The 25,113-nt window shown below is 42.0% G+C and overlaps 2 protein-coding genes across 4 annotated transcripts in view; one reads left to right on the top strand and one right to left on the bottom strand.

Moving 5' to 3' along the window:
* arb2a (ARB2 cotranscriptional regulator A) overlaps window positions 1-16,021 on the top strand; it is a 201,415-nt gene extending 185,394 nt beyond the window's left edge. For all 3 annotated transcript variants that reach the window (XM_015972423.3, XM_015972424.3, XM_054731701.2), the window contains exon 11: window positions 13,923-16,021. In XM_015972423.3, coding sequence (XP_015827909.1) covers window positions 13,923-14,083 — 161 coding nt within the window. In that variant the 3' untranslated portion in view covers window positions 14,084-16,021. The remainder of the gene's footprint in view (window positions 1-13,922) is intronic.
* Window positions 11,595-25,113, bottom strand: part of nr2f1a (nuclear receptor subfamily 2, group F, member 1a) — a 38,241-nt gene continuing 24,722 nt past the window's right edge. Inside the window, exon 4 of the mRNA XM_015972426.3 lies at window positions 11,595-12,213. The gene's annotated coding sequence lies outside the window, so the exon portion shown is untranslated. The remainder of the gene's footprint in view (window positions 12,214-25,113) is intronic.

A 25,113-nucleotide genomic window follows, 5' to 3' on the forward strand; every position in this document is an offset into this window, starting at 1 on the left:
TCAGAACGTGCTGTTGTGATCTGGGACACAACACCCCACCAAAATGGCTATAACTATGAAAAGAAACTATAACTGCTGTGAAATATGCAGCAATCATCTCCTGTGTCAGTATAATACGATGGCTGTGCACTCTTACAGGAAGCCACATGTCTAGGATTGAGGATTTGCCTCAGGGAGTGAACAGGACAGTGTTAGGGGCAATTTAATGTGCTTTTTAGCCCTCGGATGGCTGTACAGTTGAAAGTCAATGCGTGAGGCGTGCAGAATCGCACCAGCCTGCGTTACAGAGGGACTGGGGGTGGTGGTTAGTGAGTGGGAGGGGGTGGGCTGCTATAAAAAGTGAAATCATATCACTTAGCAGCTGAGTGCAGATAAAGCTGTGTTTGAACTGGGGGGCATAAATTATACATTGTAAACACAGCATTGGAAGACCACAGCTCATTTAAATGATGGCAGAGGGTAGATTTTACTCCTCACTTGAATTGCTTCTCATAGTTCTGCTTCTGATACTTTCCAGTTTGTTTTGTCTTGCTATCAGATCCCCAAACCTGCTTACCTTTTTGAAATCCCCCACCTGAACTACATCCTCCAACACATGGTCAATCTCTTCTTTTGATTCCTCTGTACAGGCTGCAGAAAAGACATTTTTGTTCCTTTAAAACGGACAATATCATGCAAAACCAACAATTTGAATCTTTTGGACATTTTATATTATTTCCTCATGAAAAACACCCGCAAAGTGGTCTTTGGCATGCATTTTTCTCTCTGAGCTTCAGCTTCTCTTCACCTCTGATAAGCCATTCCAAACGGCTGGACGGGGCTGGTTTGTGTGATCATTGCACCGCTCTTCCCCATTCATGTAGTGTCGAATCCAGAGCCCTCCTTCTTTGGAACTAATTTATACTTCTCCGTCTGCATTGGAACAGACACACCCGTCTTTCGAGGGCTCTCCAGTAGGCTTGCAAGGATGGACGGAGTCGTGCTCTCTTTTCTAAACATCCGTCCAACGTGACAGAGGATGCAAGCTTGTGATTAGTCAGAATGCCGCTTTCGTCAGTAGCGCCGCTAAGAAAATAACTTCAGAATAAATGCCATCTCCATAGTGCCAATGGTAATATTTTAATCACATGGGACCTATCATTGCTTTGAAGAGTTTAAAACAGCATGCTACAGTTACTTTAAACGTTTGACTTACTGCTGGCTTGGTTTCATAACGACCTACGATCCACTGCCCCTTACAGTTTTTCTCTAAAAGTGTAAAATGTTGTCCTAAAGAAGTTGAGCCCCAAACTTTATGTTTGGAAGAAGGAATTAGATATGATCAATATTGGGTTGCTTTTTTTTTTTTTTTTTTTTTGAGGGGGTCATCCCTCCTAAGAATAGCAAATGTCTTGATCAATTTCCTCAGCTGTCATGTACCACCAGTTCTCTTTCTTCTCCTAGGTCAATATGGTGGAACTGAAAGATGGCAGGTGTCTTCTGTGACCTGCCCTCCCTCAGTCTGAGTCAGTCTCGCACAATAAACCACATGTACATAGTCTGAGTGAGTGTACACAAACATCTGATTCAAACAGATTTGGTTGATCTTAAAGTGCTGAAAGGTCAGACCAGAACTTTATGTATCTTCAAAAGTTCATCCTGTCAGATAAATATTTTATTTTGTGTTATTTTAAGGTGAATGCTCAGTTTCTTTCGGTTTGTTTGTGATTTTGTCTTTGAAGTTTATGTACATCTGTTCTAGTGAGGATGTGTGTTAGCTTTTCTAGAGAAAATGGCAACTCTGGCTTAGAGATCAGTAACATTATCGGACTCTGGAAACACTGATGTTTGTGTTTCTACCAGCGTTAGGAAGGACTTCAGATCCATGAGTCTGGGCTTACGGTTCTCAACCCAAACATTTGGAATGCGTTATATCTGAATATGTTGGTGTCTTCTTCCTAAGTAATGGCAGGATTGAATAAGAGATGGAACATTTGGGGCTTTGTTTGCAGTGATGAAGGTGTTCCTTAGTTCTCTGAAAGCTCTTGATGTACTTGTACTTCTAAATTCTAACACTCATATTTGGTTATGAGTTTTGGAATATGACAGAAAAAAATAAGATTCTTATTACAAACTGTCAATGGATTAGAGCCGTCATGAGAAATCCTTGGAGGAGCTCATATGAGAGCTGCTGCTTCTTCACATGGAAAATAGTGAACTGAGGTGATTTGGCATCTAACTAGGATTCCTTTACCTGGAGGCTTTCTGGACCCATCTCATTGGAAGTAGACCTTAGGGAAGAGCTGGACTTTGCTGCTGGAAGGATTTTAAATCCTCTTTGGTCAGGGGACACATTGGGAAACCCCAGGAGAAGCTGTACCCCAGGACTGTCACTGCTACCAAGAGATGTCTGGGTTTCCATCTTATGTCAGTCTTTGGATGAGTGGACGAAAGCAGATGGATGGTTGGATGGTTTTTAGAGTAGCAAAGAAAGGAAATAAACCTGTTACAGATCTATCACATACACTGAAGTTAGTAGTTATTAGTATTTTCAGGAATATTTCACCACAACCCCATTAGTAAGCACAGTGTCTTAAACCCATAACTTCTGCTGTTTTACATTTTCACCAACACTTTTTCATTCAGCAACTATAAATTGCCACATATCAGTGTTGATTTCTAAAGACCAGACGGGAGGCTGCAACCTCTCTCCTCTCAGCGGAGTGGCAGCAGATAATTATTCTCTTTCTGACTCACACATTTCAATAAAAAATGCATACAGCTGGGACGAGAGGCAGCTTATCAAATGGTTAACTCTTCCCCACAGTGTTCTGCATCTACAAAGACAAGCATATCCGACAATAGCGGCAGCACTGGATGACTTTGTGTCTTCCCGCTGTTTTGTTTGGGTGTTTTCAGAATCACTGTGGCTCAGTTCTTTGTTTTTCCCAAAGTTAACTTCCAAGTACAAGAGCGCTGTTGTTTGTATTGTGCAATGTACATGATTTATTAAGCAGTCGTCTGAGTGAGAATGCACAGCACAACGGTTACTGCATGAAGAGGCTGTTTACAAACAGTGCACTGATAGTTTGAATGACCAGCTTGGCTAATTAAACACAAAGTTTATCCACTTTTAGGTATAATTTCTGAAAACGTACAATATGATGAAGCTTGTCTTAATAATTTTTAAGATTATCTTTTTAACACAGACTTTATTTTGTCCTTATTTCCATGACTTTGCCTCTTTTCTTTGAACGTTTCCACACGCCTAAAGTTAACACACGCACCCAGACTTCTGGCCTTATGTGGAATGGCTGCTGCCTGGGAAAGTGATAGCAAGTGAAAGAAGCTCTGGAGAGTGAGTTATCTCTTTAGATGTCATTGAGGGGCGCCTCCTTTCTCTCCCTCTCATTCCCTCTATCATTTTCCTCTTTCTTCCCTTCCCTCTGTCTCGCTTGTTCCCACTTGCTCTCTCAAATCATGCTCGCCTCCAGTGGTATTCAGACAGTCCAAGGACAAAATAGAGATATGCTGGGAGCAATGGACTGTCCGTCACTTTGTGTGTGTGTGTGCGTGCGTGCGTGCGTGCGTGTGTGTGTGTGTGTGTGTGTGTGTGTGTGTGTGTGTGTGTGTGTGTGTGTGTGTGTGTGTGTGTGGATGGTGGGGGTTGATGTTGAGGCTTTGAAGCTGTTTTTGCCTTGTCCTAACAGATTGGAGGCTCGTCCCTCTCCGTTTAACCCCCTGATGCTACATCACACACTTACACACAGACAGAGTGCACTTATCAGGCTGCTGTGGACACACTCAGCAACACATAGCAGATTTAAGATTCACCTAGAGCGCCACACGCTGCTTGTTGTTGTCGAGGCCATGCCCTTGTGTTTAAGGACTGTTCCGATTCTTTCATTTCATATTTACTGACTTGTCAAGGTGACTGTAATGGCATTAAATAGTTAATTTCCATAAAGATATGTAAGATAAGTTTAGATTTTTTTTTTATCCCTCAAGTGGTGTGAAGTCTCTGTATTACTAAGTCATGTAGTGTGCTAATGTGGCCTTGTCTTGTCTGACTAAACCAGTTTGAAGTAAATGGCCCCTAGGTCTGTGACCCTGAAAGAGGCACTGACACACATCTACACACATAATCAGCCAGATGCATGACCCATCCGCCTAGTGCCTCACACACACACAGAAGAAATCTATCCTGGAGACAGATTTTCCCTCTGCTCATGTGTGTGACGCGGCCGCTCCGCTCCTTAAGACAAACAGGGGAAATCCTCCTTGTCTTGCCTTGTCCATCAGTGGCCATCTCAGTATCCCGAGGCATGTGCCGGACTGCAAACTCCCCCTCACCCTCCCCGGCAAGGCTCCAAAAATGTAGAGATTTAACTAACATGCCTGCAGACAAACACACACGTGCACAGGCCCCTTGGCTCCAGACGAGTTCCCCTGACGCAGGGACACCCTCGGGCAGGAAGTTTAAGGAGAGGCTTGCAGCAGTTCACTTCTGTCAGAACACCTCAAGTTTGACCCTCTCTTGACCAGTTGGCTTCCTTTGCCTCCATCTCTCCATAAACAACCACATCCCCGTGACTGAAGGCACGCTGGCTCGCCGAGTGTAATAACATCACTCATGTTTTGATGTGAGGCCGAACGTCTACGTGAGTTAGGGAGGCTGCGTGGAGCGAGAAACGTTTCCTTCTGGGTTTTCTCTGATTGCAGGCACAACACATCTTTGTCAGGGCGGAAACCGTGTTAACCTGTCACCTTAGCGGTCTTCGCCACCCACTTATATTCTGCTGTGTGTCAAAGCACACACACACCTATCTACATAGCACAAGCCGCTTACATAAGATATGCGTAATACTGCTGCTACAGTGTGTCTTATGAAAGCGCCATGGTGGCATGGCGATGCAGGAAGTTTGTAGCTTTTGTAAACAGAATCAGCTGAGATGGCAAACTTGAGCAATGCAGAGCTCTGGGTGCTTCTTTTAGTTTGAGCTGGCGCTCACATCACCAGACAGGTCATGGGAACTGTGAGGGACAGACACCTGTAGGAGCGGCTTGTAAAAAAAAACGTAAGGAGGGCGGCTTCAATCGCAATAAAAATCCAGTTATGTCCAAGCTAAAAGGAAGTCTGTGACGCACTAAGACACACCCCCTTCATACCGCCATTGCATAATCTTTTGTGAAAAGGCAATGATTGCGTTACATTGCCGCCATAGTCTGACCACTTATGAACGACCAAAGGCTCCCTGATGCCACCTCAGCTTTGTGGAAATTTGGTGGCATAGTCTTATAAAAGGGGCTACAGACACCCATAAAGATGGGCTGTCCGCTGATGCTGCGGAGTGTGTGTTAGCTCTATTAGCACATTCCCGGATAGGGTCAGAGCACTCTTATCTGCCATTAATTACACTTTGTTCCATTAAGTGATCTATTTCAGACCCGCCCCACCCTCAGCACCCACTTTCTGCTATCTCAACCTCTGGTCTGCTCCTCCCCCACCTGAACTATCTCCTCTCGTGTAGTTGTTTCAGCCACCTAACACAGACACACACTCTGTGTGTGTGTTGCAAACTTGCAATACACAAGATCACTTGACAAATAGTTTGATACTTGCACAGCAGGTGCAGTGTATTTCTATTCAAACAAAATGTCAATGAGACTATGACAACTCCCTGTCAGTGGATAATAATTCAAAGGATCTGTTAAGTGCATTTCATGTTCCTCTTAAAAATGTCAATAAAAAATCAAATTTCTCTTCTTGTTTTTTTCTGGACTCTGTCCCTGCTTGCGCTAATATGACCACTCTGATTAACACTTGAGCTGAAATGATTTGTCAGAGTAGTGATGGGTTTTAGCCTGTTCGTACGTATGCCATAATAAAAATATGAAATATAAATAATCTGGGATTAACCAGTATCTAAAATCACTCCAATCTAACTTTTAGTTACAAAACATTTACAAAAAAAAAAACACTACACTCGCTCCTCATTCCCATCAACACACACCGTCTGGTCCACTTCAAACTGACAATTTGCAAGCACCAAAATCTACATTCAGATTTTTAAAAGGATTAGAGGCGCTTTGTTTTAGTGAAAAAATTATTTTCTTTTAGTTGCTTACAAATTTGTTCAACTTTAACTTTTATTTTAATTATAACTATTGTAAGATCTATTATTTAAAGAGGGTGTAGTTTTTTTTTCCATTACTGTGTGTTTTCATTTAAGGTTATTTTTTTCATTGGTAATAGCAGAGGTGTGGACTCAAGTTACATGACTTGGACTCGAGTCATTATTTTAATGACTTCTGACTTGACTTGATAAAATCTATAAAGACTTAACACTTGGTGTTGACTTGACGATGACTTGAGCATATTTGATATTTTAGCACAAAAGTGGCACGACATGGACAAAAATCGTTACTCTTCTTCGTTCTGGGTTTGATTTTGTACTGACAAATGCAGCAGCACTTGGTTTATAATCAGTTTCAGTTACACTTTCTGCTTGTTGCTGGTGGTGGTCGGAGGGACAGGTGGCGCCTGTGCTCGGCAGCCTCGCCTCTGTCAGTCCGCCCCAGGGCAGCTGTGCCTACGTCATATCTCATCACCATCAGTGTGTGAATGGATGAATGATACACTGTAGAGTAAAGCGTTTGGAGTCCTTACTCTGTGAGGCGCTATACAAATGCAGGTCATTGAACATTTATTATTTGTTTGAGTAAATAAATGAAGCTTTAAGAAGCTTTATTTCTGGAATTTATTTATTATCATTGTCAATAAATTGAAGTTGGACGGTTGACTTGATTATGACTTGAAAATTCAAAGTTAAGGACTTGGACTTGACTTGGACTTCCACATCATTGACTTTGGACTCGGTTGTCTTTGACTTGGATTTGACTCGAGACTTGACTGGAAAGACTTGTGACTTGCTCGTGATTTGCAAAGCAGTGACTTGGTCACACCTCTGGGTAATAGGCTATATGCCACGGACCCTCGGTTTGACACTTCCTGACTTTTTAGCCAGCTGAATAATTTCCGGGTAACTGTTCTCCGTGACATGTTTACGCCATCGCTGCAGCTAGAGGATAAAAATCAACAATGTAGATGGGATAAATTAAGCCACACCTAAGACACCATAATCAAATGTAGATAGTTTTTATTAGGATGTGTCCACCTACATTCATAACTGTGAAGCTTCTGCTTTGAGTTTCTAAACAATACATGCTAGCTCCTTACTGAGGAAGCAATGCTAACAACGTCAGCAGTGAGTTATACATTTAGATACAAAAACAGCTATCAACTCTGTTAGCGTAGCTTCAACACTGTGCTAATTTTGGCTAGAAAAGAGTTAGCATGTATCATCTTTTAGCAACCTAAACCATCATAACAAATTTAGGTGGACACATACTATTTAAAGATTATTTTTATTTGATTGTGGCATCTTAAATATGGCCTGGACTATCCTGGTGATAGTTGTCAGCTACAGGGAAACGCGTCTACTTTATGCTTTTTATGACCAGGTCTTTGCTGTAGAGTTATAACGCTGTAAGTTGTACAATTAGCATCAAGAGGAAAAATAATTTATATGATGGAATGAAAAGAAAATGGAGAACATGATTTATTTCATGCTGTCCATTTTCTGACAAGGCTCCTTGATCCTTAGATACTTTGAAGTTGCACCTTGCATTGCACAAAGCCTAAGGTAAGGTTGGTAATAGCTGTGTTTGATTCGTCTTTATGTGAATGAGTGTTGTATGTTGAGGTGTCACCATAGCCTCGTGTGGGTGGGGTTTCTGTTTTCAAGGCTGTCTATTCTTTGACCATTGATTGTGAATGCTGTCTGCCCCTCTTCCTCCTCCTCCAGGTTCTTTGTTACTGAGAGATGTGTGTAAGTCTGATATTGTAGGAGTGTGTTTTTCTCAGCTTGGAGTTGTCCTGGAGGTGAACAAGTGCGTGTGTGTGTCCCAGACCTCATTGTGTTCAAATGGACCAGACGGCGTGTGTTTGTGGGAATGAGGAGTGTAGTCAAGTGAAGTGGTGTAGTGAGTGTGTCATTTGATTATATATCCTCTCTTCTTGTATGCACATTGCTATACCTGCCCATGTAGAAGCTCTGATTCCACTCCATACTGTCCATTCACTACTTCACAAGGCTATCCGTCACGACCCTTGCCCTGGCATCATGTTTTCTGCTTGTTCTGATAAGAGTGCATACATATGCATGCATCTAGTAGCTTTAATGATGTACTTTTTTTTCGGGGCCTTCTCTTTGCTGTGTTTGAGTCACATTGTGCCTGGGCTTTGGAACAAAAGCTCTCCATCTCCCCTCAACCGGCCTAAAAACAAAGCCATGTCAGGCGAGCTAGCAGCTCCTGAGTGTTTGCTATTTATGTCCCAACCAATGGGGATGCAGAAGGAGCAGAAGGTCTGAACGAGGAAGTAGCCCTGCATCGTTTACGCTGTTAGATGTGTGATAATCCCTGAAAGGTCCTGCATGTTTTCACCTAAGCTGTTTCTTTCTACTATGTACCAACTGTAAATCAAACCCCTACAACAAACTTTAAAAAATAAAGCAGACTTGTCTTGGACATAATTGGAGTGAACATTTGTTTCCTTGAGCAGCAGGATGTGAGTGATTTTTAAGCAAATAGTTGGCCGTTGTGTGTGTTTGTGCATGTGTGCATGCAGGTGTGTGTCTGTGTGCGTGCATGCATGTGTGTGTGTGTGTGTCCCCATCTGTTGTGATAATATTTTATTTTCTATTGTTGAGAATAATCAGAAAATCTAATTTTCTTGGTGTTTCATTGATGAGGGAACATTTTAATTTAAAAAAAATATTCTAACCAATGAAATCAACATGGTTTGTTTAACTGTTTGGATTTTGTGTGTGTCCTTCTTAACATTTAGCATTCATTCGTTTTTGTTCAGTTCTACACGCATTTATCTTTTATTCCATATTATCTCAAACCTTTTCAGTAGAGGTGAGTAAAACAAGTGACTTTGAGGGTTCCTGTGGGGGGGGGGGGGGGGGGCATGTTTGGACTTTCAATTTTTACAGGAGAAGAGAGACGAGCAACTGACGCCGGTATCAAATAGCCTGTGCAGTCCTTGGACCAGGGTAATCTTGTAAATACTCGGCTCCAAGTCTATAAAAGCAAGTGTCTTTTATGACGGCCAAGGCCACTCTTCCCTGTTAAAATAAAAAAGCACTCAGTCCAGTCTCGGTGTCCGGGTGAAGAGGGGAGAAGTTGGGAAGGATAGATGAAGGTGTTTAACTTGATGAGACCAAAGCAGAATAAGGCGTTTGTACAAAGTCCTTGCTGTCCCAGGTTTCCGTCTCCATGGACCATCATGTTGAATGTGTCTTTGGCTGGGTGATGATTTCAACCAGCATATGTGATATTCTCTCTGGCTTTCCTGTTGGTTTTATTTGTCTCTTCTGTTCTTTGTATTTGTCCTTCTAAGTAAATGCAGACTCCCCTCAGCGTCCCCTCTAGCTAGTGATTCAGGTTCCTCGTCTCTGGGTGTGTAATGAGTTCTGCCTTGTTTTTGTCTAACGACAACACGCAATAATATGCAAAGCAATTAAAAGCAGGATGACAGGAATGTAAGCGGAGGAAGGGGGGGGCAGACCCTGCTTACAATGAAGCATTAAAAATACATTTCAGTCAAGAGGCGACGGTGGGGACGATGTTCAGATCAAAGAAGCTGTTTGGGGTCGTTTTCTATCTCTTGTTTGATGCATTTAGTGAAAGTGGTTAATTACGTTTTTGACTGAAGGTGACATGGCCGTGTTTCATTAAGAGGCCAGCTCTGCTCGGACCACCTGTCACCTGCCTGGACTCTCTTTGACCTTGTCTTTGGTGGCAGTGCATCGCGTCCGCCTCAGCAGACAGCCATGTGGGACTAAATGACATCCCTGACCTTTACGCATGTCTGCAAGCAAAGTGACTATACACACAACTGAGTGCACATGCGCGGGCATTGGTTAGGGACAACCGTACATCCAACATGCTCTGTGCACACCCTCTCACACACACACACACACAGAAGATCATCTAATATCAGAGAGTGTCAGGGGCGGAAATCTGATCATCTGACAACCAGGATACAGACAGCGATTTTCCTCCAGTCGAAGCATGCAACAGATAGTTTCCACAAACAGCAGCTCGGCTAAGGTTACAACCAGCCAAGGCCAGCACCACAACGCTCTGCTCTGCCTCGCGTTGAGATAAAACAAAAGCTCGGGTTACATTTGATAGGAAATTGATTAGATCATCTTTTGTTTGTGTGCTTTCTTTTTTTAAATGAAATTTCTGCAAATAAAAGGAAATGAGAAAAGGTTCTGATATATTAGTATCTTAAAGAATATTAGCCCTGTCAGGAGCTGTGTATTTGTAATTTTTACTTTATGATCCCATCAGGGTTGATCTTGTTTTTTGTTGAAGTTCATTACTTATTTAACCTAAATGTCAGTATGTGTCAATCACCTGTAATTGTTTAAAGAAACTCAAATGGTACAAAGAAAGTATCATCTTTACCCTCCCCTTGCCTCAAAGTGCTCCTAATTTGAATATGTATTTATTATTATAACTGAGGCAAAGAGATATGCCCCCCTTCACATCAGTGTAATTATGAACAAAAAAGAATTTGATTCAAATAAAATAGGCCATTTGTACACAAGCAATTAACTGGTGCGGCTTTAAATAACGTAGCCCAGATGGAACCTAATTATAGTCGGCATGCTTTGATTCGCAGTTTCTGTCGGAGTATCACTCGGGGCGTCACTTTGGCTTTTCAGTCACCTAGCGTTTGTTTTGAAATTTGTGACAATTACAGCCGATTACCATTTGTAACAGCATGCAGCATTTGGTGCAGCGGGAAGAAAGCATGGCCCTCAGCTATGCAGGAGTTTCCTTGTTTCCAGCTCAAAACTCAGCTCCTCTGTTCCCTCAATTCACAGCACACAAACGCTCATTCCTGTAGTGTGTGTGTGTGTGTGTGTGCGCGCGTGCATGCGTGCGTGTGTGTTTGGAGTGAGTGAAAGTACAATTATTCAGTCTATGACTTCCAAGATGAGTGTGGGTGTGTGTGATCAAATTTGTTGTATCGTAGAGTCAGAGCCGGATCAAACAGTCAGTCAGTTACCGAGAGAGGGCTCCCGTGGCTGTGGCGTAGAGGAGGAGGCGATATACCCGCTATCAAATCCTCCCCCCTTCCTGTCGCATAGCACGACAACCTCGCCGAGCTCAGACGACACACACAAAGTGGTCAACCACAGGCCGCTGGTCAGGCCCTGAGTGAAAACTGTGTCACGGCCACCTTAGAGAGCACATGAGGGAGCTCTAACCACAGATCATGTTTCTGCACCAGATCTTTTCTGCCTTACAGTCAAACATCTCCACGGAAATGGTAATGTCCTGCCTCACCTCAAGGTCAGCGTTCAGTAGCTATTATAATCATTAGAATGTGTTACCGCTGCCTTTACCTAGTGTTAACTGCAGGCCTAGTCTTGCATTTGATTCATCTCATTTGCATTTTTCTATGCAAACAGCCTGAAACTGTTAGATTTACCTTTAGATTTCATGACCAAAACACAGAAACACACAAATAGGCAGCGCAATGTAAGTTTATTAGTCATCCAAAGGATGAGATCTGCGGGCAAAGTGATAAAAACATTCACTTGGCTTTTATAGGAGCTTTCAGCAAGCTCTACGATCAAAACTCACTCTTTTGACTACTTACAGGTTCGTTTTACAAACAAGATACAGCAAGAAAACTCCTCTTTGACCCATGTAGCTATGAACGATGTTAAGTTGATTTGTACCAGGGCTGACATTTTCACTTTCTATCTCAGTCTAGCCTCTAAATCAGTGCACATCTCAGCTTTGATAACATCCATTTGCTTGAGCACTCTTCACCCATTAAAGTAAGAGTGGACATAAGTTGTTAAAGGCTCGTTTAAGTCCGTATGAGAGCAGGTTTATGTTTGCAATGGAGGGAGGAGACTTTGAATCGAAGCCTCAAGACCCTCTAGCGAGAGGTGGAGCTTAGCATCAGTCATCGGGGCGGGGGGGGGGGGGGGGGGGGCACAAGCTCATCTGCATATTGGCACGGAGACACCCTCGCGGTGACCCTCAACTGTGATGGGATAGGGAAGAGAGGCTGGCGGCGTGCCGTGGGAGTTCACCGCCAGTTCAGGGCGAACAAGTGAGCGCTGCGGCATTGATCTGCAGGAGGAGACAAAAAAGAATAAAACAGGAGTAAAAACTCTTGAGGGAGAAACGAGCAAGAAGAGGGGAAATAAAGAAGGTGAGAAAAAGATCACATTGCCTCAAATTGGATATAAATGATAGATTAGAGGTGCGAGAGGGTTATGTCTTTGTTCCTAGGGACGGGTGTTATGATGAGCCCTTACACAGGTAGCAAAGTCACTGAGACTGCTGGGTTATTGACTACCATGAATGCCGGACCAGTAAATTTGACCCCAGGCACTGACTGCCTTCTGCTTGCTGTTTAGTCCCTTATCTCCAAAAGATCCAGAACCCCTTCGTCTCTATTTGTGCGCACAAATTAAACATAAAACACACCTGCAGCAACTGAACCCAAGCATACTCTAAGCCCAGAACCGTACGCTTGCCTCTGGTCTTACAAGCACACACATACGCGTAGGTATGCCATCCCCATTAATGCGTCCAAGCTGGGTTCAATCTAATAAACAGGAGGTCAGTGCAATGGTCATCTGAGGCCTGTCTATCGTGAGAGAGCCTTTGAGGTGCTTCCTAATTGTATCCCTGCGGCCTTTCAGTCGAGCGTTTTATAGGAGAGCAGCGTGCGCAGAGATGGAAGGAAGAAGAGAAAGAAACTAAAGTAGAGGGGCACATCTATAAGTACTAATGACTTGAGCCTTGCAAAAAGGTCAAGGGTCATCAAAAGACAAGTCTACTGTTCATTTCTTTTTGTTAATCAACCAGAAAAATGACTAAAGCTCACATAAGTATGGGTTATAGCAAAATAGTGTTTAAGTGTGGAGAAGATTCAAAAGAGAGAATTTGTAACAACCAGACGGATTATTTTACAGCTTTGTGCAGCAAGAAGTTTTTGATCCACCTATCAAAGGACGGAGGTCCTAATGTCTCAGATCAGACCCCTTCTCTCTTTGTGGGGCAAGAGGACACCCCCATTAGGTTTTAAGCTCTGGTTACTGTTGTGTTGCTTAGCCGCTGTCCCATTAGCCTTACGGTTAGGTTTAGAACCATTATCTGTTAAGGTCATATTCTTAGTGAGCATATGAGCTAAAAGCAGTGGAGTCTGTTCATAGATGCACGTAGATCCACAGTGGAACTAGATGCCACTGAGTTTATAAGCTATCCAACTAAATATCTGCCCTATGATATCCTAACCCTGAGAAACCGGAGGCCACATGTACCAGATTTCAAGTTTCAGTGTGACCCCAACTTGGGAACTCACCAACCTGAAGGAGGTTAGAAGGAAACCCAGTACCGTTGCCCCCCAACTGCTGACTGCCAGACCACCTGATATGGTGGCTTGTTGCTTCTCTCCAGCTTCTCTTGCATTTCCTCAATCAGCCCTTTAGAATGAATGACTACCGCTCCACTGCTTTCACTTAGTGAGGCCATTGTGCATATCTCTGGTGTTGTTGGAAGGACCTTTTTCCATCTCCTTGAACATGCAGTGGTGTTGATTATCGGGTATCTGCTTGGATAACATATTAAAGCCGTCCCGCCGGACTAACGGGTCAGAGGCTGTCGCGGCTCTCACGAATAAGGCCTTCATTTTGCATCGAGCAATGAGTTCACAGTGAGACTTGGTGTCTAATCCAGTAGTGTGCCAAAGTTGTTTTTGTGTGATTATTAAGGCATCAATCATACTTTGTAACAACAATAATCAAAGTTTTTGTGTTTCTGGTTTCCTGCAGGCACTGAGAGGCATGAGCTGACCTCCTGGACGAGTTTCGACTCCATCTTTAGGTTCTTTGCTGAGGCGCTAAAGGCAAGGGAAGATGAGGAGGCAGAAGAGAACTCCAACCCTGTCACCACACGCCGCAGCTCCTTTAGAAACAAACACCAAGATTTGTAGAGAACCGTCAACTTTGACAAGATTTTTTCTGACTTGAGACTTGGTGACGGGTCAGATCTGGGTGTGCAGAATGTTTTTTCTTTCTCTCTCTTTTCCTGTAACACCGCACCAGTTTTCCTTCCTGCCTCGCTTCCCTTGGTTTCGTTTCTCCCCTCCGGCCTTTACCGGCTTTGCCCTCTCACCGTCGCCATGTTGTTACAGGCGGGAGTACGGGGTCGCCGTGTATACATCACAAAAACGTTTTGCATTACTTCTAGATGACTGCAACTGTCAAAGCAATATGGGTCTGAGTGTTAGCGCTTCCCGTGGGCTGTGGCCTGGTTGCAGGTACAGGGCACAGCGGCAGAGATTAAGGCTGACAGGCACTGTGCACAAAGCACTGTGGTGCGCCTCTAATTGTCCTGACATCAGCCTGAAGTGAGCTAATACCCCTCCTGTCCTCCAGTCTCTCCCCCCTTCCTCTGTCCTCCTCATGCAGGACCCATGCCTGGGTTTCCTCAAATAAGTTCCTGTTTTATGTTCTGAAAAATGCAGGATCGTTCCATTCCACATATTGTTTCCTGCATATTAAAACTATTTCATAATAACAAATCATAAATGATCATTAGCTAAAAATCTGTTTCATCTACCCATTAGCTCAATTATTTCTGTGTTGCTTTTTGAATCATTAATGAAAAATCTGCTCCAATAATAAGATTTTTTTTTGTTTATCTTAGAATAAAATCTAAAAGAAATATTTTGCATTTCTTCATGTTTAACAATCAGCTTCTCAAGACCAAAGTGGGTGTTTACTTGTTTGTGGGTTATTGTTGCAAAAGTTTGCAGAGTATATTTCTGCCTTTATTGTAAATGCTCCACTTTACTGTTGTTTCATTTTCAGGTGGATAACCTTAAATTTTCATTCGATTGAGCATGATAAAAGAAACCCAACCTGGTCTAAATATGGAAAATCCTGGAGAATATTTAAAATCACTTAGAGCATCAAAACGGGTTTGAGGGATGTCTCATTTTACCAGGAGCCAAAAGTCAGCCCACAACACTCATAAAACTCCAATTTATCACCTTACACGTGTCAGGAAATCCAAGATTTCAATATTATTCCCAGCCGGAATGATATTTGTTGCAGAACGGTAACATATTTCCTTTTTTGATTTGCAACAAAGTACTCTTTTTGTGTACTTAGAGGTGTCACAGTCAGCTTCCTTCAGCTCATATAATCTGACTGTGTGACGCAAACTGGATGATTTTTTTATTTTTTTCCATAAAGCCGGCTGGTTTTATAAACCGCTCAAGGCTTAAAGGAACACATTTCTAATGTGTCATGACATTAGTAAAACCTCAAACCGGATACTGACTCTCATGATACCTTAGACAACCCCCTCGTTTTTGTATTTGACACCATTGTGTTATGATTCCTCCCCTCCATCAGTGGTTTAAGGCATTTGTGGATTATCTCCCTGCTGTAATGAGACAAGTGTGGCTGATGGTTGCAGGCCTAATTTCCTTCTAATTTGATTTTGATCTCTCCAGGTTTCAGGAAGAAGTTGGCTTATTATTTGAAATTTGATGAGTTTCATTTTGAGATTGCTCATGTATGTGCTTCTCAGCTCCTATCAGTTAATGTTTTTTTTCTCTAGAACTTGTATATTGTTGCCTTAGGAATAAACAAGAGTCCTCGATGTTTTATATTTCAAAACCAGACAAGCCATAAGTGAACAGAACAGAAGATCCAAAGTCAGCTTGTATTTTTTATTTTATTTATGTTGCTGTTGAGGGTTCTTTTTGTGCTGCACTGTTGATTAAAGCAAAAAATATTTTTTTCATCCTTAGTTTTAATTTGAAAGCACAGTCAAAAAACATTTTAACACTTCTACAGCACAGCAATTACTTTTAAGTTTCATGACTTCTTTCCTGTTATTAAAAAGTCAATAAAACAAACTTTGCATCTTTTTTCCAACTTCTATTAAATGTTTTTTCTGTATATTTATTCATATATTTTTGCACTTCGGAGATGAATAAGCTACAGAGAGACAGGTGCGATGATGAAGTGAGGAAGATGTGGCCGGAAAGTGTGAAGTGAGCTGGGATGGATGAGAAAGCCGAGCAGCGGGTGTAAAATGAGCTGTGTCATTGTCTCTGCAGCCATCTCACCATTCACTCTTATCTTTTGTCGGCTTTCTGGATTAGTAAAACTTTTTTTTTTTTTGCCTCTTCACATAAAAGCTTGCTGATTAAGAGGTTTGTTTGTAGGGATATTAGAGTTTTGTATTTCTGGGGAAAAGTTGGATCCTTAATCTGAGTGTCAAAATCTAAATACATTCTTTTTTCTCACCCTCATTATTTAGAGCTTCATCTGTTTTCACACTGATCAGGTCATTAAACGCCCCCTCAATAAATCTTTAGAAACCTTTTTTCTATTAAACCCCCAGAACAACAAGTGGAGCCATGGTCCGTCAGGGCGCATGTAAAGAGGCGTGTGAGAGATTTTGCCTAAAAGAAGAAAAAACTAAGTTCTCGTGTTCGTTTGATCATTTTAATACGTCAGTTTCATTAAACAACCTGCCTCCTGTCCAAAGCAATGATATGGTGATATAAATTATGACCTGGAGCCAGCTCCCATCAAAAGGAGGCGATAAATAGTCTAGACACGTGAAGTAAAGAGTTCATGTAAACGCCTTTAAACCAATTTGCAGTCTGTCAGGTGTGGCTATTTTACACATTTCATGGTAATATCTGAGGTTGTGAAAAACCCAGTGTAAAGTACCACCCACCCTCTTGCACTTCAAAAAGGAAAAAAGACATTTCTGTTCGTCTCCTTAAGTCAATCAGAAGTTTTTGAAGCAATCATTTTGCGTTAACTGACAGCTCCATGCTGCAACTTCATCTCTACAAATAAAGTGTGTGTGTGTGGGGGGGGGGGGTTGTGTTGGTGTTTGGGAGGGGTGGAGACCATGACATCTGGAGAAAAGGAAGTAGGAGAACCCTCATGCTGCTGCTGATATTTCAATTTTTTTTTCCTTTAAAAGAGTTGTCACGCTTGCTTGCGCCACTCCTGCAGAAGAAGAACTCTCTCTCTCCAAAGAAACCAGGCATTAAGCAAAGTTAGGAATGCCACCCCCTCTGACAGCCACACACACACACACACACACTCCTTCAGAAGTCTCCAGCGGATCACTGTCAGATCACTATTTGCATAATTATATGCTCAGCTCAGAGGAGAAAACTAACCCCCGAATTTTACGGGTCATCTGACTGCAACAATCAATGTTTTATCGGGTTTACTAAGGGGAAAAAAATATCTTGAACAATCGGAGCGGAGGGACTCGGGCATTTCTGTCGCTTCTTCTTTTATCAATTCAATTCAATTACATTATTGGCATGGCTGCTTATCAGAAACAATATTTCCAAAGCAGTTAAAAAATGTTAATTCACACACACAAAAACACACCTCATAGGAGGAACCTCTTTCTCTCTCCGTGCAAATACTTCTTTAATCTCTGACTACAGGGCAATGTCGTGCTCGAGCTGAAAGTTGCATTCGAGATTGTATCCCTTCTCTTCTTCCATTCTTTACTGTGTTTTTTCTTTCCCTCTGCAGAAGAGGCGTTTAATATGCGCTCTGTAAACCGAAGCGGTGGCTGGTTTCGTTAGCCGTCATTACATATTCATTGACTTGGAGAGAAACCATTTAATCCAGTGGAAACAACTCCTCTTCAGTCGCCTTTCTAATAAGGACTGAAACAGCAGTGGGGGTGGGGGTGCAGTCATCAAGTTTAGGAGAAGCTTGAAGCTTAGCTGTCTGGGAGCGCAGGTGCTGCAGGTTAGAATCCCACAGTGGGATGCTCTGCAGGGTTTAAGTTTCTGTCAATGAAATGAACCATTATGGTTGAAATCAGTGCAAACCGGAAGTCAAATCACCCAACCTCCTTCCTGAAATGTAATATATTAATTATAGTTTTTTTTCTTTTTCCTCACCTGGTTTCTCCAACTTTTCTAACTTTATTAAGTAAAAAATATGCGAAGCAAATCAGCCATCCCTGCTAAAACTTCAATTTAGAAAAAGTGTGCCAGTGTTAAAAAAAAAGGGGGGGGGTCATTGAGGAGCTGCAAGTTCCAATAAAACACAACATTATCGCAGATATCCTTGTGGTCATTTTCTGGCTTAGCTAATACTTTCAAGAAAGCACTACATCAGCAACAGGGGCCTGTAAAGTGTGTGTGCGTGCGTGCGCGCGCGCGTGTGTGTATGTGGATCCTGGCATATAATACTCGGGATTGTGGGACAGCTGTTGGCAGAGCCGTTTTACGGTGTTCACTCCGTTTGGCTTTAATAGCAGCTTTCAGGCGGACCGCTACTCTATCCCCTCACCGCCCCTTCAATTACACCTCCTCTGATACTTTGCTGGCCTAAAGAGCGCAGTTAAAAAGAAAAGTGAGGAGAGAGAGAGAGAGAGGGGGGGGGGGGGGGGCTCCCTGTGAAATGCAATACATTTGAAGAGTTGGCACTGGCTTTTAAGTTTTAGGTCTTATTCTGGTGATTCCTGAGAAGCTCTGAGAGGCTGGCGGCTTGGAGAGGAACTGGATCACAGATCAGCTTTAACGGGCCGCCGCTGGCTTCCAGGAGAGAACTGGTGGTTTAGTGGAAATGAGCGGCAGGAGGGTGGAAAAGGGTGTCTGTGAAACTGTGACCGGGGTCTTTGGAAAGCGCGACAGCCATCAGATCATCCACGTGCGTGATTTATCGCTGCAATTTGTCCATTTCCCCAAATTTATAGACGCGCTTTCATTGGGATTACGCATGTGTGCGTGTGTGCGTTTGGCGAGGTGTGAGAAACGGGGAAAGGGACTCAATTTAATCCTCACAAGTCTTACTCACCTATTTTATCCTGCAGAAAAAAACATTTCAATAAATAAATAACAGAAGCAGTTAAGTTGAAAAAGTGCCCATATTTAATTTTTTATTAAACTCATGAGGTCATTTATTATTTTCTTCATTTGTTTTGTTTTATAAAAAGAAAATTCTGTTTTTTACTAAACGAATTAAAAGAGAAAAATAAATTAAAATGAAAATTATTAAAGTGGCATATTGTAATGAAAATGGGTTCTAAAAGTCGGCCTGTGGTGTTATTCTTTCCGAATTAAACTCATCATCTGCTTGATTTCAAAATGTCTATTTTACATTTTCAAGAAAGCTAATTTTGCTATAATTATAGAATAACAAAATAATAAACATACAAATAAGTTACTTCTGCTTTTTAATCAAAAATCCTAAATATAGTATTTTGTTCCATTTTGTTTAAAAATTTTCTCCATCGAAAAGTTTCCGTTTATTGTTCTTTGAGCCTTTATTCTGAAATCCAGCCTCTTCAAACGATTTCAGAAAGTTTATTTTTATCGACCAACAAACATCAGCCTCGAGCATGATCTTTTTATGATCATAAGTCGAAGAAGGTTGGATGTGTGTAAAAAAATATTTTAGTCGCACAGAAAGAAACGAAATAATGAGGTATTTCCACAAATCCGCTAAGTACAACACTCCGTAAATCAATACCACACAGGAGATGGACAGAAATCGATTAACGGATGGTGAGAGAAAAGAGAAAAGGCCTTGAATGTAAAATTAAACATTTAACAAACACTCTCCTAAAAATAATTATCTAAAGAATACATCTGATGTAACGAGTCAAAATTTCAGACAATTCTAACTTTTAAAGATTTATTACGACATTTTGATTTAAAAAAACTAACATGATGAGAATGTGGCTAAAACTAAACCAATCAACTTCAAGGTTTTCAACTTTTTCAGAAGAAGAAAAAAAATCTTCAAGAATTCGAGATTAAATTCTTTCCTAAAACAGAATTGATTTCTGCAAGAGTTTGAGCAGCACACCTCCTGCAGCTCCCCCTCCGCACGCGCGCTCCCTTTTGGGTTTAAATGTTAGAGAGTAAGGAAAGAGAGAGGCGATATTAAATCACACATTATAGATGACGCAGCCCCCGAGGATAAACACGCGCCGGTGCGTGGGGTAAGGATGGAAAGATCCAGGTTATTACCGAGGGAGCGGCCTTTCACTGGCAGCACCCTGCATCCTCATTACATCCACCCCAAAAAAAGAGATGAAGCTCTAAATGAAGTTATTGCCATCCAATGAACTCAAATTAGCCAGGCCACAGCATGACAGACAGCTCTGCTGGGGGAAGGGGGGGGGGGGCATTCGGAGGGATAGGTGGAGGGATTTGGCAGGTGGATGTTTTGATGGTATTTTTTTTGAAGCCCCTTAAGTGAAGTTGGGGTTCATTTCGAATCTGCGTGGGTAATATACTGGTCTTATTAAAGGGCCTGCAGTCTCCTCCTCACCCACACTCCCCCACCTCCCCCATCCCTCCCTCTCCACAGCGTAAGACTCTCTTCCCATCTATATTTTTATTAGCCGTTCAAAATACGTCTCTCTCTCTCTCTCTCTCTCTCTCTCTCTCTCTCTCTCTCTCTCTCTCTCTCTCTCTCTCTCTCTCTCTCTCTCTCTCTCTCTCTCTCGCTGGCGTCCTCAATCACTCCATCCGGTTGAATAGCTTTCTTTCTTGTCGCTAGGTCCTCATTGTGTTTGCTACCTGAGTCAGCAGGGAAGATGAAAAAATGGAGGAGGGGGGGGGGGGTTGAAGTGAAGGGAGTGAGACAGAGGCGATGATAGGCGTTTGGGGAGGAGGGGAGGAAGACTTGTGAGGAGCTGAGTGGATTTACCCGCTCCTTCGGTGGTGAGATTTTAAGTGTGTGTGTGTGTGTGTGTGTGTGTGTGTGTGTGTGTGTGTGTGTGTGTGTGTGTGTGTGTGTGTGTGTGTGTTGTGTAGTTAACGAGTGGCCAACTCTTCTTTACTGTTTATCCCTGCAGCAAAACCTGTCAGAGAGTGACAGATTGGTAGCATCTCTAATCAGTGCCCAGTTCCCTCCTCTCCGAGATCCCCTCTCAAATCAAACACACTCCTGATCTGTCACAAAAACATCCCAACTAATGGCAGGCAGACACACACACACACACACACACACACACACACACACACACTGAGTTGAATTTGAACTTTTACTGATGTGTCATGTGACTTTAACTCTTCAAATTTGTGCTAGTTTGACAATAATGAGTAAAAATAACTTTTTTGTATGTAAAACTATTATATGGCAGCAAAGCCAGATGTGTGCAGCTGTGTGTGTTTTTGTTTTGATTAGCTCTTTCAGACAGATCTAAATAAAACATCATCGTTTCATCTAAATTAAATTAAAGATTGAAAGTAAACCCATTTAAGTATTCTTCAGCTTTAGTTAGTCTGCATCAGTAATCTTCAGTTTGTTTTACCAAACACAATTATTTAGTTGAAAATCAGAGCATTCAAACTCGTCATCGTTTTCTCAAACATAAATCATCCACGGCGTGTGAGTGTGTGGGTTTCCCTCAAAATAAACCCAATAGATTTAAACAAAAACTTTAAATAAATCAAATAAACCACAAAATCTAGAGTAGAACGTCATGTTCTCCTAAAAAAACACATAACTAAGATATCCTCCTCCCCCGCAGCCTTCAGTGGTGCTTATCTCGCCAGCGCAGCTCTGCTGACCTGTAGGTTGGTGCTTTATGTGTGTTTGCGCTGAGGTGTTGACCTGTCAGGGGGGACTTGTTAGGACTTAAACTCCGACTGCTGGCGGTCTCCAGACATCCAAGGGTGGCATCGATTTGAAACTTGTCCTGTCTAATTTGATGATAACATCCATGCGGGCCGCCGCCGCAGCACCATGGACAGCGCACTGTCCTGACCTCGCCTCGCTATCAAATTACCCCCCGTCTGGGCCGCGGTGGGAGCTTGACGAGTTTACTAGAGTCTTCGGGAGGGGGGAAGAGCCCTTTTTACCAAAGGAAACCGCTTCTGAGGCCAGAGCTGGAGCTCTGTGGTAAACCAAGAGGGGCAGAGCCTCCAGCTGTCTGCGTAAACTCCACTCAGTTTCACTTTCACAAAAACTTAGCTCCCGATTTCCATCTTTAAATGGCCAATCATGCAGATGCACACGTTGTTTTCCTGCAGTTTGATGGCTTAAAATACCTATTTTTATTTAGAACGCTCCATTATTTCCTCCCATGTTGACTTTTTACTTATAAAAAGGGAAAACAGCAAATATCTGAAAGTAATAAAAATAGATAAAAATCATAAGCAATCAAATCACCAGTTTGAGAGATACACTTGCACCAAGTGCTATTTTACATAAACGTGTATTATAAACCTTGAACAAACTTCTCATGCATCACTCGGAGCATGTTTTGCAGGTTAGAAGGGGATAATCCAACATTTGTGTAGCAGACTGAACATCTCCATTCACCATAAGCAAGTTCCTCATGCTCCATGCCATCCCGGCTCCAAGTCAACAGAACACACACAGTATGTGGACGCATCAGTGCAAGTAGATCAAAAAGAGAGAAAATAAACAATTTACATTTCTCAAATGGTCTCAGAGTATCAGCTGGTGCGCATTGGTTACAAGTTGATTTGAGAAGTTTGAGCGAGAGCCCAAGGCAGAGACGGGAAGAGGATTTACTGTTGGAGGAAGACGGAGGGGGGGGGGGGGGGGGGGGGGGGCTGTTTGATGGAGCTCTACAGCTTTGAGACAGCTTGTTAATTAAAACCCCAAGAGATGAGGCTCTGCAGCCACCGTCCATATCAGAGCTCTGCTAACTATACTGACAGCAAGTTACTTAACAAGCGCACGCCTCAATCCCGTATACCTTTTTATCACATGCAAGCAGTGAGATGTTTTAATTCGTTAAAATCCCACTGTGGTGGTTGAATATCTTGTTTTGTTAACTTACAAAAATATGACAAACCTTCACTTTCAATCTATAAGAGGATAGAAGCCAAATGTGCTCCAAAATCCGCACAAACAGGCTTAGAATGTGCAAATTCGATTAAAGAAAGGAAAGAAAGGAGTGTCGATAAGCGAGTGAATTAATCTAGACGCATATTGGGTGGGATAAAATTTTTAAGGCGTTAAAATTATTTCTCACGTTTTCAAAGAGTAGCAGGAAGTCGAGCAAAGAGAGAACACGGACGTGTTTATTTTTCAGTTGCTTTTCTGATCAGTTTTCATCGAGGTCACCTTTTTGCCGTGTCCCCATGCATTATTCCACCTCAATTGAACCTGCAACCCAACCCCTTTGCCTGCGGGATCTCTGAGCCTTTTTTCCACGCATGTGTGAGATGATGATGAGGAAAACAAACACCGGGTGAACTCAAAATGTTTAAGAGACACACTTTTAAAGGAAACACACAACAGAAATGCTGCTGTGAGTTATTTAATGTGTTTTAAGGTGAATTTGAAGGAAGTGAGGTGCACGTGGAGAAGCTCCTCTCAGGTGTGACTGTGGAGTTTAATTTTGCAGAGTTTGTTAACTCATTGCAACCTTTGAGCCCATGCAACTTACTCGTGCTGCTGAGATAAAGTGGATAATTGCCTATAGTGCATTAAAGATAAAATAAAAATATCCGAACTTGAAAAATCCCAAATTTGTGCAGATTATTAATTGACACGTCTTTACAAACAAATGAAGTGGAAGCTCTGATTTTAAGAAAGGAACTAAATAAAATTACGTAAATGAAAAAGATTAAACTGTTTATTTTTCCACAAATATTATTTATTATATTTGCAAATACAGTAAATTAGACTCATAAGGTTTTATTTGAGCAGAAAACTCCACTTCTAAATACAATATTTGCTTCCTTAACTGAGTGTTTCCAAATCCTTTGTTGGTTTTTGTGTGTTTTTTTCTCCTTTGTCACCGACTGCCGCATTAGGGCTTTTGCACCTGATCTGTTTGCGGCAGCTCTGGGGCCACGGCGCTTTTTGAGACAGCTGTAAAAGGCTCTCCGAGTCTCCGACACATTCATCAACGTCAGACGCCGACAAGCCGCTATTTAGTGAAAGTGTAACTGCAGGAGTGTACCGAAGAAAAGGAGAGGGCCACTCAGCAAACAAGCCCCATTGAGCGGTTTTTTACCCCTCACTGGATGATTACTAATCTGACCGTGAAGTTGCACAAAAGATCGAAAAACATCTGAAATATCGAATAAATAATTGTGGTTTTGTTATTATTAATTATGCTTGACCATATTATTCCTCCACAAAGGTGTTTTATTAAACATTTAACAGTTTTTTGTCAAAATTACAATTATTTATTTTATCAATACACCAATGTTTGAAAAAATATGCATTTTGGAGAACTGTCAAAGACTTTGTTGATATTTTAAAAAGAACATCCTCGTAAATGTCTATTTTTTAATTTTGTATGTCTGTAAATTAATCGAATAAATCTGAATTGTAAAATAGGTAGAAATAATTTAATAGAATAATTAGTATTTTCAATTTTTTGTTCCATTTCAAAGCTGGCAGATTGGCTGACGCGATTCTGCAGCTTCAATCAAACTATAATCTGTTGTGAATGTTATTTTGAAAATATGTATTGTTCACAACCAATTAAATCGTTTTAAAGTCGTAAAAACAGCTGAAATCTAAGATTTAAAATGGAAAACCCGATCTGCTGCGCCGTGGCTGAAAGCAGAGCGGGGGTGGAGGGATGGGGGTAAGAGAGAGAGGAGAGGAGAGAGAGAGAGGCTTCAGGGCGGTTCTTCTGTCAGAGGGTCCCACAACACAGAGCGCCATCTAGCAAACTAAGATAGAAACAATAACAGCACGGAGGGGTCTGAGAGGTGGAGACTGTCTTTTACGCACAGGAGCAACACCGCAAATAATAATAATAATAATAAATTAAAAAAAAACGCCGCACCTTTTCTCTGTAACTTTAAAAGTCAAGCCAGTTCTGATCCGCAGCTTTGCTGCTCGTCTGAGATAAACACTTAATCCAAAGGGACTAATCTTTGTTTTGTTTTTTCGCTGCGTTTACTTTCCCCCTGAAACCAAACTTTAGCGCACCGAATGAGTTTCATTTCAGGTGATGAAAAGCAGCCGATCGGGGTTCAAACCAAAAGAAAAATTAGGT

The sequence above is a fragment of the Nothobranchius furzeri genome, chromosome 17 (assembly GCF_043380555.1).
Source record: "Nothobranchius furzeri strain GRZ-AD chromosome 17, NfurGRZ-RIMD1, whole genome shotgun sequence".
NCBI lineage: Eukaryota > Metazoa > Chordata > Actinopteri > Cyprinodontiformes > Nothobranchiidae > Nothobranchius > Nothobranchius furzeri.